Source organism: Suricata suricatta, chromosome 6 (assembly GCF_006229205.1).
Source record: "Suricata suricatta isolate VVHF042 chromosome 6, meerkat_22Aug2017_6uvM2_HiC, whole genome shotgun sequence".
NCBI lineage: Eukaryota > Metazoa > Chordata > Mammalia > Carnivora > Herpestidae > Suricata > Suricata suricatta.
In genome coordinates, this window is record NC_043705.1 from 120,031,188 (window position 1) to 120,047,832 (window position 16,645).

The 16,645-nt window shown below is 41.1% G+C and overlaps 1 protein-coding gene across 1 annotated transcript in view; it reads right to left on the reverse strand.

The window, feature by feature from the left end:
* Positions 1-290: 290 nt before the first annotated feature.
* The window catches only part of SLC1A3 (solute carrier family 1 member 3), a 78,903-nt gene continuing 62,548 nt past the window's right edge, over positions 291-16,645 (reverse strand). Inside the window, exons 5-10 of the mRNA XM_029940990.1 lie at positions 15,315-15,357; positions 11,700-11,992; positions 8,572-8,805; positions 7,830-8,024; positions 4,757-4,891; positions 291-2,500 (exon numbers count right to left, since the gene is read on the reverse strand). Of these exons, the coding sequence (XP_029796850.1) occupies positions 2,296-2,500; positions 4,757-4,891; positions 7,830-8,024; positions 8,572-8,805; positions 11,700-11,992; positions 15,315-15,357 (1,105 nt within the window). The 3' untranslated portion in view covers positions 291-2,295. The remainder of the gene's footprint in view (positions 2,501-4,756; positions 4,892-7,829; positions 8,025-8,571; positions 8,806-11,699; positions 11,993-15,314; positions 15,358-16,645) is intronic.

Sequence of the window (16,645 nt, forward strand, 5' to 3'; positions counted from 1 at the left end):
ATTTCTCTGAAAAATTTATGTGGACAAGTAAGTGCAGGCTGTTACGGCAAAGTGCTTCCCTCACCAAGTGTAGTTCTAAGACGTGGGCCGAGAGCGTGCACGTCCTTCCTCATTTTCTTGGACTGCCTGTCCTTCCAACCCCACCCCCACCCCAGCTGGTCCGCCCAAGCTTTTGCCTACTAAAAATCTACAAAGGTCTGCAGGGTGTCTCTTCCCAGCATTGCCCTGAGCTTCCTACAATATTTCCACGAACGGGAACTTTATGGGAATAACAACAATGTACAAAATTATAATGTAAAACTATTTTTTTTCTTTATTGGAAATACATCTACAAAGTAATGCTTCTCAGTCCATACGGGGTGCACGTTATATGCAGCGCCTGTGATGGGCTGGCGAGAGGTTCATCCTAGTGGACTTAACTTTCCATAAGAAACGGTTAGTATAAAAAAGGATCACACACATTAATTTGACATGATTAATTCTTGCTCTACTGGTGCACACGCCAGCCAGGTACATGAACTCACGTAGTGTAGCTCCCAAATAGAGCCTCGGCATTAAAGGGTTACTCCACCACGGCCTACCGTTAACTTTTGTGCACACGCAATGCTCATGATCTCTATAAAAAATATCTCTAATTGTATATCAGAAGGTGTATGTCTAGATTTCCAATCTGTTAGCATAATTAAGCCCATTCTTCACCATTTTTAGTCAGAAACTCAAACACAGCTGGTATTGCCTGACAGCTCCCGCTTCAGGTCTTTGACTGAATGAATACTCCGAAGGGGGTAAAAAATTAATCTCCTATGAACCTGGGAGCTGCCTTGCCCAAGACTAGTGCCCTGCTGTTTTTTTCTTGGAACCACATTGACCATGTCTTTATACTGATTCACTTCTACCATTTCTCTCAGGGACACAAACAAAATAAAACCAAACCCCACTCCGGCTGAAGGTTTTGAACGATTTGGTAAGTGGAATTCCAACACAAAGACATATCTTGTTTCTCTTGTTCTAAGAACTTCTGATTACAGTCACAAACCTTTTCAAATAAGAGACCACCCACCCAGCGCATGGACCTCTATCAGAGAGAGCTCATTCATTTGACTTCTTTAAAATATGTAGAAGAAATGACTTATATTTTCATATGCAGACTTCCTTGGGGGATGATTTTGAACTGAAGAGAAAAAGTGTTTCAGGTTAAAAAAAAACCAAAACCGAACTTCTCCTTTTAAAATTCTTCCTAGGAGATGATCTATAAATCTTGGTGTTTTAAAATCCTCTGTATAATGTGAACCATGCTCCATTCTTGCCTACTGGGCTCTTTAGTGTTCCGTAGTAAGACTATGAGCACGCTTGCTCGTTGCTAGTCTTACATTTTACCTTCCAAAAGTCTATAGTCAGTTGAGGAGTGGTGGGAGACATCCTGCCCAGAGAAGTCCCTTGGGTTTGGGAAGAATAGGTAAGAAGGGAATATTTCCCCCATTGGGAAGAGCTGAGCAGCGCTTCGTAAATAATTCCACTCCTGAAATGGCCTCCAGCCTGGTGACTTGCATAACTGATATTCTGGACACAGGACCTGGTAAACCATACAGCCATCCTTCCCCCACTTAGAAAGGTTCATTCCTAATAAATGTCCTTTCTGAAAGTCCCATGCTCCATGGAATTATACTTGCTTGGAACAGGATGTTCCAAGGAAAATAGGGGGTAGGCTCTTCCATGATGTCACAGGATGTTTGGGCTGGAAGAGACCGGAAAGGCATCCAGGGAACTCACTCATTTTATGGATGAGAACACTGAGGCCTAGAGAGGAGATGTAACTTGCCCATGGCCACATGGAAATTTCACTTTTATGTGCCCCCTCACAGGTGTGCTAGGTGAGTATTCATATTGTCTTGCTATTAATAAAATCAGAACACAAATCGGCAGAGAAAGGGGAAAAAACCCTTCCACTGTCCCATTTGATAACTGATTGTAGTTTATCAAGCTGTTTTGTTTTGATTCTAAAACTGAATTGTATTCTGAAGGATTTTTAAACTTTGCAAGTTGATTTAAAAGCATGTTTTAGCTTACTATTTGTTTGACTTTTACCTTATAAAAGAAATCACATTTACAGTTTTGTGTGCCACATAAATTTGTAAGATCTGATCTGACTCGCAAAATCCTCCCTTGTTTTTGGATGAATCCGTCCCAATCCTAAGGGCGGTAAGTGGCTCACTGGAGAGAATGAGTTGTAACAAGATAGAAACATTTTATAATGGTTTGCAAACACCTGCCGCTCAGAAAGCATTCTGTGTTAGTCTACATCTTGGTTTCACTGTCCATGGGTTTCTCAGTTTCGCTTTCCTGGGCAATCAGCTGATAGGGTTTCTTCATTTCATTCTCTTCAATGACAGAGTTACCCATTTCTACATCTCGGTTCTTCAGTTCATGTCGTGACAAGTGCTCCACAATGCCGGCTCCGAGAGAGTCTCCCAGCACGTTGGTGGTGGTGCGGAGGCGGTCCCTGGGGGGTGTTGGGTGCGGGGAGGAAAAATGGGGTTCATGTGAGCACCACGTGATTTCAGCTCAGACTGTGAACCCCGCGACTAAGTCTTTAGAGACATCTTTTAAAATTCTGCTTGGTGTATCCACCAACTGCAACATCACATAATACACACATAATGCTTATAATAGTGGTTACTAAACTTTATAAGGATATATAGATTACCAATGTTCGGTTCCCAGTTCTAGTACCAACAGTGGATAGTGACCCTTCCCTTTCTCCTTTTATTTAAAATTTCTCTTTGCTTCTCTTTGCTACAATTCACCTTGCTTTACATCAGTGGTTCTCAAAATGTGATCCAGCGACCCTGGGGGTGCCTGAGGTCAAAACTATTTTATTATTTTTTTTAAATGTTTATTTTTGAGAGAGACAGAGAGAGGGGAGAGCATGAGTGGGGGAGGGGCAGAGAGAGGGGGACAGAGGATCTGAAGCAGGCTCTGTGCTGACAGCAGTGAGCCTGATGTGGGGCTCAAACTCACACACCACGAAATCAGATTTGAGCTGAAGTCTGATGCTTAACCGACTGAGCCACCCCGGCACTCCAAAACTATTTTCATGATAATGCTAAGATGTTATTTGCCCTTTTTGTTCTCATTTTCTCATGAAAGCCTAGTGGGGTTTTACAAGGACTACAGCATAACACAAAAGATACCACAACAGATCAGTGCAGAAGCAGTTAGGAGACCCCAGCTGACTTGTATTAAGCCAGACACTTAGGAGATTTCCAAAATAAAATAAAATGAAAGGGTATCATTCTTCCCCCGAAATTTTTGGTTTGGTAAATGATATTTTTTTGGGCAAAAATGTTAAGATGTAATGAATTTATTATTGTAACCTTTAAATGAATTTAGCATTTAAAAAAATGTCTGTTTTGGGGGCATCTGGATGGCTCAGCCGGTTAAGTGTCCAACTTCGGCTCGGGTCATGATCACACAGTCTGAGTTCAAGCCCCATGCAGGCTCTGTGCTGACAGCTCAGAGCCTGGAGCCTGCTTTGGATTCTGTGTCTCCCTTTCTCTCTGCCCCTCCCCTGCTTGTGCTCTTGCTCGCTCTCTCTCTCTCTCTCTCTCAAAAATAAAATATAAAAAAATTTAAAACACTGTTTTCCCAATATGATAAATATTGAGAAATATAATCCATATAGATAAAAGCTTTTTGGGTCCTCAGTAGTTTTTAAGTGTAAAGGGATCCTGTGGCTAAAAGCTTCGAGAACCATAGCTTTGCACTATAGAAGTCCTCCCGGTAGTTGAGTGCTGACCGTGGGGCCAACAGTGGGCTGAATGCTTTCCATGCATCATCTCAGATAATCCTTGAAGCACCATCAGGAGGTGGATGGCATTATCATCTCCATTTTAGAGAGGAGGAAACTGAGGTGGCTGACGAGGTTGCCCAAAGTCACACGGGGCTAGGATGCAAACACATATCCAAGTGACTGTGGGACTTATGCTCTCAACTGATTACCCTCCTCTCACTCATTGTGCCTTGAGCACACCCGTTAGCTCCTCCTGACCCTTCTAGTGAAGGAAACATACAGTTGACTCCAGCATCTACTGGGTCCTTCTAGGCATTCACTTTGGGCAGCCTGTGAAAAAATGTTTGGACAAGTGAAAGGGAATTTATGAGAGAAAAGAGGCAGATAATGTCAGCTGGTAGGGTAAGGGGGACATGGAAGAGGGCTCGCCCCCAAAATTAGGGTGTGAAGGGAGGGGGGTTGCCTTTCTTGGAACTTTCCCCAGAGCTCAAAGTCGTCGCTCCTCCATGACACTCGTCTCCTCCCCCTGCACGGCTGCCCCTCTCCCTGCTGGGTCCGGAGGCACACATCTGGGCTGCATTACGCCATTGGAATGGGAAGCACAAGGACAAGGGCCTGAGCCAGCGTGTGGGGCCTGTAGTTCTGTTCTCGCCACCACGGGGATGTGTTGTGCAATTCAGCAAATGCCTCGCTGATTTATGTCGGCTTTGCAGACAGCCGGTTTCCCAATCGCCGCCGGATGGCTTTATGGAGTGAGAAGTGTAGTTGCCAGATGTGCCCCCTGGGCTGATAAGGGGATGTGGTCTCCAGATAAGGGCAGGGACCAGGCGGTGAGGAATTTAATTACACGCCACGCTGCCCCTGTTGGTGGAGCCCTTGGGGCAGGTGTGCCAAGCTGCCTGGTTCCTTAGAAAGACAGAGGGGGTCCCTGCGACAGCAAGCCGCAAGGCAGCAGAGCATACTCACAGAAACCAGTCCACGGCGATGATGAGCGTGATGTCATCCGTGGGCAAGCCCACGGATGTCAGGACAATGACCATGGTGACCAGGCCCGCCTGAGGAATCCCAGCTGCACCGATACTGGCAGCTGTGGCTGTGATGCTGTTGAAAGAAGGCCCCGAACGTCAAACATTTGTATACATCTCCCCAAATAATAGACCCTAGGAACTGTGCACAGCGGCAGTGTCTGATTGCCAAGTGAACAGAAGACAACATGCTTTAGAAAACTTTAAATGAGAGTGTAAAAAACCCGCTGAGCTACCAGTAATGTTAACTAGTATTTCTCAGAGGGCTATCATGTGCCATCTAATAAGCTAAGTGTGGCTTATCTCATTTGATCCTACAACAACACTTAGGAAGTTGGTCCAATTGTTACAGCCATTCTTAAACGAAGACATTGGTAGCTACATACTTTTTCATATACCTGAAAACATTTTATAAGGTCTAAAATACCAGATGGTTAGAATAACAGTTTTTTTCCAATAATTCTGTCCAAGTAGAGGATTGTAAAGATACTGAATTTGTATGGTTATTGTGGTCAGAAAAACAAATCAATGTTATAGTGCAAAAGCAAAAATGATTTATGAATAAAGTTCCACATGACTATAAATATTTTTTATGGAGGATGTGTAGGCCTGATTTGTAAGGCATACGGGCTGTCTACGACTCTGTTATATACCTATTTGATTTAGGCTGATGTGAGAACGCGGAAAATGTTTTATAAATAGTAAAGTATCACTTAGACATAAAGTGGTCCCCCATATTGTTCCTCTTCTGTGGTACTAGAATGGTTATTTGGTAAATGGCTGTTCAGAACAAAGACTACATTTCCCAGCCTCCTTTGGAGCTTAGACTAAGTTCTGGCCAATGAAATTGGATAAAAGTGATCAAGTACCTTGCACGCTATGCCCTCCTTCTCTGCCCAGTGGCTAAGATTTGGAGGTGGTGATGAGCCATCGTGGACCACTTGGATGAGGGTAACACCCCAGCTTCAGTCCCTTACACTGTAAAACACCTACCAGCCTTGAGGGCTTTGTGGAACGGAGCTGCTCCACATGAGAAAGAAATGCAGGTCTGTCTTGAAGTCACTCTTGGTATTATTTTTTTTACTCTGTCACATGCAACTGAACTTTTTTTTTTTTTTTTAATAACTCAGGGCTTTTCAACCAGTATACCACAGTATGCCCAACAATAGGTTATGGTGAGCTGAGATACAGACCTCCCAGTTTCAGTGTAGTCAGACCATGCCCAGGCTCCCAGAACCCCTGGGCCACTCACTTCTGGCCATGATCAGCCTCATTATTTTTTATTCTCATGCATCCTACAACTATTATTATTTTCCAGTAACTTAAAACATATATATGGAGTCTAATATAACTTATTTCTAAATAAACATAGGTGTAGACACACACAAAAGTTGGGGAAATTGAGAGATTGAAAACAGACTAAAATGACATAACCAAATGCAAGCCTAGATATGGATTATACTGTGGTCTAGGGGAAAAAGCTATAAAAGATATTTTGGGGGCAACTGGGGAAATTTGGATACAGAGTGGGTATTCTGGAAGTATTTTAAAGATTCTTACTATTGTGGTTATGTAGGAAAGATTTCTTACTCTTAGAATCCATGTTGGACTCTGTATATGTGAAATGTAATGAAGGCAGAGAAAGAAAGAAGCAAAAAATGGTAAAATGTTAACAATTGTTGGATCTGGGTAGACGTCTGTCATCATTTTCTTTCAACTTTCCCATTTGTAAGATAGTTTTTATAATAAAAAGTTGTGAAAAAATCTGATTTATTTTGATATCCAAAATAAGTTGCCGATAATCATTAACACACACACACACACACACACTCACTGAAGAGCAGGGTCTGATCTGGATTTTGAGTCTCTCTTACAGTTACTTATTGGTTTGTTGTGCATAACAGACTTTCAGTAAGTAAAAGTACAGGATTACAATCACATATGCACGTGGATATGCATGGTCTAGCGCCAGAAGAATGTAAAAGAAATTAGCAAGCAACAGTGGTTGCATCTGGAGAAGGAAACTAAACAATTAGGGGAAGGTGTGGAAAGGTAAATTACCTTTCACTAGACACCTCTAGCATAATAGTTTAAAAAAGTAGTCCGCGGAAATAAAATTCTCAACCTATTTGTCAACATGGCCTCTCCTCTATTTTATAGTGCCTAAAAATTAAATGAAGAGAAAAATGTTAATCCAGTTTTCCAAGTGTAATTTTTAAATACTGTCAATAAAAGCTAACACATTTTAATGCTGTTTAAAACTGAAGTATAATCTAACATTAAAAAAAAAAGAAATATCCATACTATGTATGCTGTAGATTTTAAAAGAGCTAGATGTTTTATCGATGGTACACTGGTAAATCAATCAGTCTAGCGGCAAGCAGTATATATGGTATGATCTCATTAATTACAAAAAAATGTGTGTGTGTGTGTGTGTGTGTGTGTGTGTGCGGACACTAGAAAAGGTTTTTGTACTCCAAATATTAACAGTGGTCACCTATAGAAAGATGGGGGGTGATAGTGGCAAGTAAGTTACATTTTTTACTGTCTACATTTCTATATCATTAGAATTTCATTATTAATAAATGTATACATCTGTAATTTAAAACACTAATAAAAATATCTGAATATCAAAAGTAAAGCTATTGCCACAAACCTCAACCTCCTGTTTATGCATGATCTGCTTCCCAACAAGTTCCTTTATCCAATCCGTGATCACTGTCTCATCATATAAAGTCATTCTTTTAAATTTTTTTTATGTTTTTTAATTTATTTTTGAGAGACAGAGAGACAGTGCGAGCAGGGAAGGGTCAGAAAGAGAGGGAGATACAGAATCTGAAGCAGCCTCCAGGCTCTGAGCTAGCTGTCAGCACAGAGTCCGATGCGGGGGCTCCAACCCACGAACTGTGAGATCATGACCTGAGCCGAAGCCAGGTGCTTAACCAACTGAGCCACCCAGGCGCCCCCATGTAAAGTCATTCTTAAGCGAGTTTTGTATAGAACTTTCCTTTTACCTGATTGTAATGATCTGTCCAAAGTTCAGCTCAAAATTGTTAACTTGAGCGATGAAAATGGCAGCCAAAGCCTCATAGAGTGCAGTTCCATCCATGTTAATGGTTGCCCCCACTGGGAGCACAAATCTGGTGACACGTTTGTCCACACCATTGTTCTCTTCCAAGCACTTGAAGGTGATGGGTAGGGTAGCAGAACTGAGAATAGTAAAAAAAAAAAAAAAAAAAAAAGGTGTGTCAGCTGATCGTCCAGATGGTTGAGACCATGACTGTGTGTTTGGTAATTTGGACAGAGTTCCTTCCTCTCCCATGTCCCGACTTAGAGGGAACTAAGTCAGCACTTGTATAAATAGGGGATTAAGGCTAGCAACAGTGTGCGTCCCCTCAATGGGTTATTTGGAAGCTCTCCTGCCCCTGCGATCTTCTGTGAGGCATGACTTGTGATATGCCCCTGGCCCCGTGGCTGTGCCGAGTGACTCTGCCATCTTTCCCTCAGGCAAAGGTCAACTGGAAGAGAGAGATGACAGTGGGCAGGAAGGGAAGAGCTGATATCTCTTTGTCTCCCCAAAGGGTATATAGCCAACCATTCTGTCAATCCCAACTGATTAGCACCCAAGTGAAAAGGTCAATTCATATGCCTGGGACCCAGAACTGGTCCTCCCAACCCCCGACCAGGGCTCTGTATCAAAGTTAAGTCTGAGCTACATTTCCTAATAGGATAAGCCACACGTATATCCATACATACCTGGATGAGGTTCCTAGAGCTGTGATGAGTGCTTGCAGCAACCCTCCGATAAAAACCCAAGGATTTTTCCGTGTCACCAAGAAGTAGAGGAGGGGCAGGACAATGACCGCGTGAATGAGCAGGCCGACGATGACCGTCACTGTGTACATGGCAAGCTGCCCCCCAATAACTCCCATGTCTTCCATCTCAACAATTTTCCCTGCAATCAGGAAGAGGATGCCCAGAGGGGCGTACCTATGTAGAAGCAACACACGCACAGTCGGAAGCCTGATTTCCAATGAGCTATTCCACAGAAACTACCATGTGACAAGGAAACGCAATGCGTGATTTCCATATCTTTTGTGCCCAGGACACTACTAGAACTTGCAGAAACTGTGAACTTCTTTTCTTTAAAATTTATTTATTTTTGAGAGAGAGACAGAGTGTAAGTGGGGGAGGGCCACAGGCAAAGAGAGAGGGAGACACAGAATCTAAAGCAGGCTCCAGGCTCTGAGATGTCAGCTCAGAGCTGGATGCAGGGCTCGAACTCATGGACCTTGAGATCATGATCTGAACTGAATTCAGAAGCTCAACTGACTGAGCCATCCAGACGCCCCTTTTCTCTTCTTTTTTAAATACAAATTTAAATATAAATAGCGCATAATAAGGCTTTCCTCTCAGAATTTCTCTGGGACGCAATTTGATTCCCCCTGAGCCTATGATAAGAGACAGGTATAGAAGTTTGTTTTTTGTTTTTTGTTTTTTTGTTTTTTTTAACTCACCTCTTGACCTCTTTTTCTAGATCATTCTCCTTTCACCTCATCTGAGTCAGTTTTGTGGTCCTCAGATACCACCCAACTCCCCCTGCCTTTTGTTCTCCATCTAAGTACCCTGCATAGCCAGAATCCATCGAATCAACATCCAGACTTTTGGGAGGGTTTCCCACAATAGAGCCTGCTTTCCAAGTTAAAGCAAGACACACACATAATGCCATTTCAGTGTTTTAGATTTGCAGTCATCCCTCTTAATCAAAGTCCGTTTTTATTATTTTTTTTCCTGTATTACATACCACTTATACTATTACTCAGTCTTCAAATCAACTTAAAAAAATTTTTTTTACATTTATTTATTTTTGAGAGACAGAGAGAGACAGAGTGTGAACAGGGGAGGGACAGAGAGAGACACAGAATCCAAAGCAGGCTCCAGGCTCTGAACTATCAGCACAGAGCCCGATGTGGGGCCACGACCCGTGAGATCATGACTTGAGCCGAAGCCAGATGCTTAACCAACTAAGCTACCCAGGTGCCCCTCAAATCAACTTTTAAAGAAATTTACTCTGAGTAAATTTCACGTTGTAGTGGCAATGGAAAACTAGTACCATTTCCCACAGATCGAAGGTAACCATATAATCAATTCACAGCTATTAAAATGAACAATGTGTATGTATGGAGTACCATGATCAGATTACAGATGGTCTAGTTAAGTAATTATCACCCACAGGCGCTGCTGACATTTGTGATTTTCCCTGTAGCTTGGCAAGAGCGAACAACTGAGACACAAAACAACTTGTGCGTATAGCAACCCCTGTTGCATCAAGGTCCCCTCTGCTCTGCTTTCAAGTCCCTTTGAGTGATGCGTGCAGTGCACTATGCCCAAACTCATGTTACCAAAAACAGAGGGACCAATCACCCTTAAGGAGAAAGGTCTGCTGGGAACTGTGGAGGTCTTATTTCAAGTTGAAAAATACAAAGCTTCTTTTAAATGTCCTTTAAAAACACAGGCCAGGAAATTATAAGAGTACCTGTTTTCAGAAGTGCAATTAGTCAAGATGAATGTGCAGGCAAATGTACGGCTAGAAAAGCTACATGTGAGGTTCATTCAGCAGCCTTGAATGGGCTTCTTTCATAAAAGAGGTGAAAGGTGGAGGCATTTTCATAATGTGAAGATAAATGTCTACTTTCAGCTCTGCCAGGATTTCAAAGGAGGAGACCCAGCATTTCAATCGAGGGCTCCTGTGGAGATCACATTCTGATCAGTCTTCGTGCCTAAGTTCATATCCACCTCGTACAAGCTCCTGAAAAATGGATTTCTCTGGGCTTTGGTGGCAATGAAGACAAAGGATATTTTTAATCATGTTGGCGAGGGCTTTTCTTAGAAATGGATGCCTCTGTCCCTCCAGTGCCAAGAAGGAGTCTGGATTAAAAATAAAGGCTAAAGGGAAAGCAACTCCCACATGAGGCCTAAACCAATCAAAGGGTTCTCTCCCAGCTGGCGAGAATTTAATTTCCAAGGTCAATGTTCCTTTGTGGATTTAGTCTTTTCCTTTGTATCCTATCTCAACTTTATTTGAAGGAAGTTTTGTTATGAATTGTGGATTGGCATTCTAGAATACGTCTCATGAGTCCTCCAGGCAAGCCACAGAATTGCCATTTTATGTCTCTTTCTTAAGGCTGAAACAGAGGAGAGGAGATCTCACTTTTTCTGAAGGTCAAGGGGCCTCTACGTTTGCTTTTCCATCCACTGGGAATGCTCTTCCTTGGCACTTTGTATGGCTAGCTTCTCCTAGTCAGATCTCAGCAACAAAGTCACCTCCTCAGAGGCCTTTGTGCACCATCCAAGGCAAGTTTTATGCTTCTCCCCCAGTTGCTTTTTATCATATTGCATCACATAAAAGAAAATTTGCTGTTTTGTTTATTTTTTTTCACAGCACTTGTTACTAAAGCATGGGGTAGATTTGTATGTTTATTTTCTATGTCCCTTAAAAGAATAAGCTCCAGGACACCCTTGTCTGTTTTATTCATTGCTATGTCCAGAATGCCTGGCATTATATGCTTGGTGTATAGTAGACATTTAATAAATATATGCTGAATGAATGGCTAGATAGATACAAAATGAAGGGATGAGGAATGGGATCCCATCAGCACTGGAGTAAAGAAGCAGACACCTTTCAAAAACAAGGATTATTAAGAGAGGCTTGCAGACAGGTTCAAGGCCACTACAAGCTCAGATACTCATTGATCTTCTAGTGTTTACCACGTGGGATTGTAGCAATTGGCTATCCTGCCTGGTGGCATCTTCCTCAGTACAGAACACCTGTTGATGGTAATAAGCACCTGGATACAGCGTGTGTAGCCAGTGGAAATACGTACCACATTATCACTGCTACCAATCTCATGATGGCTTCATTCAAAGAATCAAAGAAATCCCTGAGGGCTTGCCCCTGCTCTTTCATGTTTCCAATCACAAATCCAAAGCACATGGAGAAGACAACTAGTCCGAGGGCATTGATCCCGTTCACAGACCCTGGAACTGGGACCAGCTCCTCTGTGATCCTTGTAAGAGTCTCCATGGCCTCGGACACATTGTTGATCACAGCACTCACGAGCGTTTCATTGGACTGGATGGGCACTCTAAAGCTTCTCTTCTCATAGTTGGTTTTAAACTTAAAGAGAAAAGGCACAACAGGGATGAAAGGTGATTTTTCTTTTCTTTTCTTTTTTTTTAACTTTTCTGTTGCCCAAATTTTCTATAATTATATACATTACCTTGCATTCAGAGAATAGTATTATAGAAGGTATCTATCATCTATCCATCTCGTCTGTGACAAACCTTTACACTTTCTCAGCACAGACAGACACACATGCATTCATATACATAGCAAATCATAACAGGAAAGAGATATTTGGCTGAAGATGTGGAACTAAACATGTACATGTGCTTTTGCTTTTTTCTGAAACCCTAATAAATTATAATGGGCTTTTAAAAAACTATAAATCCAAATATTCACAATAGTCCCTTTACTGTCTGTAGGACCATGCTATGGGATCATGGACAAATCACCGAACATTTTTTATCTCATATTCTGCAGCTGTGAAATAGAAAGAACTGTGGTGGTTTTGCCTCACAGGGTTGTTGTGATGATCATATTAAGCAGAATATATGAGAACATCTTGTAAATGTGAAAGTACTACACTCCTGTTGGCTAATGGTGCTCAATAACAAAGTCCTTCAGGGACTAGACTTAGCTGAGGATTTCAGTGAATCAAGTAAAAATTTTAAATCCCATATGCACCCCAATGTTTATAGCAGCATTATTTACAATAGCCAAATTATAGAAGGAGCCTATGTGACTATTGACTGATGAATGGATAAAGAAGATGTGGCATATATATATGTGTATATATATATATATATGGCATATGTATGTGTGTGTGTGTATATATATACACACACACACAATGGAATATTACTCAGCCATAAAAATAATGAAATCTTGCTATTTGCAACAACATGGATGGAGATAGAGGGTATAATGCTAGGTGAAATAAGTCAGTCAAAGACAAATACCATATGACTTTATTCATATGTGGAATTTAAGAAGCAAAATAAATGAACAAAGGGGAAAGAGAGAGAGAAACTGAGAGACACACTTTTAACTATGGAGAACAAACTGATGGTTACTAGAGGGGAGGTGGGTAGGAGGATGGATTAAATGGGTGATGGGCATTAAAGAGATCTCATCTGTCATGATGAGCACTGAATAACAGAATTGTTGAAGTCACTATATTGTATACCTGAAACTAATATAACACTGTATGTTAACTAAACTGGAATTAATATAAAAACATAAAACTAAAAAAATTTTAAAAATCCCCCACCAACGGTCTTTAAGGCACTTCTGATAATATTATTCTTAAGAATAGATGTTTGATTAAATAGTTGAGGATGACAACCTAATTCTCAGGTCAATAAAGGGATTTCTCTTCTTATTCAAGATACGTGTTTTCCCAATAGCTTCTGCATAGAAACCCCAGACAGAAGAAGCAAGCATATGATTGTGACCATATAAAACAATTAAGCCCATGCATCTATGATTTTAACGAGGCAGAATTTCTGGTCTTTGTGTTGATGGTAGTCAAGGATCAGAGAGAGTAATAATGTATGGATGTTGACTGGATCTCCAGTCTAGAGGAAGAAAGCACAGCTGTACATGAAGTGCTGGGCCATTTCTCTACCAAGAATAAATGGGAAACTTTTTTGTCCAATGGGAAGCCACTATTCTCAAACAAGGACATGGCCAGCTGTCAGTACTGTGGACACATCCTTGAACAATCAGTGATGCTGCTTATAATTCTAAGTAACAAAGAAAATGACCCTTTTTGGTCTCTTATTCCAGTCAACTCTCAAATCTCTATTTCATCAGGATGCTTATGCATTCTATCGATTGTCCAGAGTAGATTTCCAATCTTGGTTAGCCTTTCTTAAGCCTCCAACTTGTTCCCTTAGACACAGTCTGTAGTTGACAGAAATAGCAACCTCGTTTGCATTCTAGTCTAAGACAAATAGATCTGGGAAGATAGATTTGCTTCCCTTTCAAAATCCTGTAAATGCAATCCCAAACCAAATACAATAAATCTGCTTGAGTCTGCACTTTTTCCAGTGCTTCTAGAAATCAGCATTTTTGATGTTGTCCATTGCCAGCTGACTAACTGGAATAGTCGGCCCCATGGTGCTAGGGTTGGCTCGTTGGGTTGAAAGGGGTTTATTATTTATGGTTATTGCTGCTTTTGAATAAAGAAAGTTTGATTTTGGCTTCTTAAACTTTTTTTTTTTTTTAAAGGATTCTGTTTGAATTTTGCAGTGTGTGCATGCATTACCTATTAAAAATAGTCAACAAAGATTTTAAAAAGCAGGGGAGGGGTACAAAGGGTGACATGTATGTGTAAAACTTAGTCCTCCACGAGGTTGGGATTTTATTTTGTTTGTTTTACAGATAGGGTTAGGGAATTACAACTAGGGTCAAGTAACACCATCTGGAGAAATGTTTGGGAACTTATTATTTAACCCGGAATGTCTAAGTGTATTCCTTTCAACATTTTGGGCCACAAAGCTTTTTTATTCAGGTGAAGTTAGAATGAACTTTACCCCCCTAACAGCAAAGAGTATTTGTATCCACAACACAGAGAGCCACGAACTGCTTGGATATGGGCTAAAATGAACTGGACCTCATTATAGCCTTCAGGGAGGAGTCTCAAACCTTTCCAGGAAGCAGAATATAGGAGCAGAAAGAGGATAGAATTTGGAGTCAACACAATGGATTTGAATCTACCACTTGTTATTTGTGAGATCTTGTGCCTATTAAACAATCCTTCTGAATCATCATAGACGAGTTTCCTCATCAACGAAATGAAGACAATGATACCCATCATATTCATGTGAGGACTAAATATGACATTAGTGCTTGGCACATAGCAGCAGTCAATAAATGATGCTGCTGTTTCTGATATGATTCCTCCTTTAGAATCCATAAGACCTTTAGGGGACTTTTTAAAAACAACCCATTCATTTTTTAAATCAAACTCAGAAACTTGAATAATCTCCCTAATGTTTAAAGCAAGTTGTAAATGTTATCTTCTACTGGAGTTTATTCCCTTGGTGGGCTTATGTGTGCGGAATGTGGGGGCAGGAAGAGGGAGGGAGTCTCTTGATTGGCTTTTTTAACAATTACCAGAGACTCAATAAGCTATTTATATGTGACACAGATAGTATGTGGTAACTAATAAGCCTTCATTACAAGATAAGACCTCCCCACACCCTGCAAATTCCCCAGAAAACCCTAGTGCTTTCCATCTGGTTGGCAAAAGAGTGTTTCTTATTGCAGAGAGATGGGAAAAAAATAAAATAAAATGGACAATAAGGTCCCACTCTGTTTGGTATGCCAAAGAGAAATTTCAAAAGTGAATTAGTGGCTATAGAGTGTTTACCTGTTTAAAGCAGGCTTCCACCAGATTTGGAGGGAACATATTCCTGCAAAGAAAATAATGGTCACTTGAAAAAGTTCTCAAATAATAAATTTGCTTCTTAAACAGATTTTCATTGTGTCTAAGGTAAAGATTATATTGAACTAAGCAGAAAATGAAAAAAAAAAAGAAAGTTGTTGGTGGATTTTATGTCTTGTAATGGGAGATACGGTCATCCCTAAGTGTGGCCATGTAGTTCATATTTTTCAGGGAAGTGTCAAATTCAACTCATCTGTCCTTTTGTCAGACAATGGGATATTTCATTTGGCCATTATGTCTTCCAATCCTGCTCCAAGGAAGACCCAAAGTGAGAACAGAAACAGCTTTGGCTATAAATGTTCTGGTAAACTGAGGTATTATTTAGTGGTGGCTATTTTGGTTTTGTGCCATGTGTCCATGGACCGAATGTTCTGAATTACATGCCACTGTCAGAATATGGAATTTTGTTCTCTACAGAGTCCCCCCAGAGGCCTCTGGGGGGTGGGATATTAACTCTGAATTGCTGGAGGTTCTGAGGCTCCTTGGTAACCAACAGGGAGAAGGCCCACAAAACTTAAACTTGGGGTCCATGTGGCAAGGTTTGTCACTTTCTCAGAGCAGTGTTTGAATTCACGGTAGAGTTCAAGAGACAACAATCTAGCTGGAGAGTCTCTAAACAGCTGTGTGACCTTGCTCAAGTCACTGCACCCAATCAGGTTTCAGTTGATTTATCTGTTGAAGAAGAGACTGGATTAAACTATCATCAGGGCTCCAAGTTGAAGACTGTGGGAGGAGACATGGCCCAGGCAGTTGCAGAGCCCAAGATCCCAGAAGTTGTGTGCTATCAAAGTCATATTTTAAGATTAAAAACTCTAGTTCCTTTCTTCTTACTTGCCCAGACCATCCTGTTTCCTTTTCCTTCTTATCTATGCTCAAACCAAGTGACTGGGTGGGGATGGGTTAGTCATACACCTGCCTGTCAATGGGACAAGGAGAGACAGAAACACACAGCATTCGGATGGATCAACCAGAACTGGGGTGACAAGACCCCAATTCTTTAAATAAGGAGCAGAAATTACACAGAAAGAGAATATAATAAAATACTCCTAACCTAACCTACCTGATGGTAAAGTTCATGAAAAAATGGTAAAAACCCTTAATTAATTTTATGAATTAAAGAAAATCATAGCTATCAGGTAACAACTTGGTATAAAACAATGTTATATAGGGTGGCTCCTTACTTTCAGATAATTGTGATTGACTCCCTAAAAAGGGCTTTCAAGAAGAGGCTCTATGGGTCTGGGTCGTCTTTATCT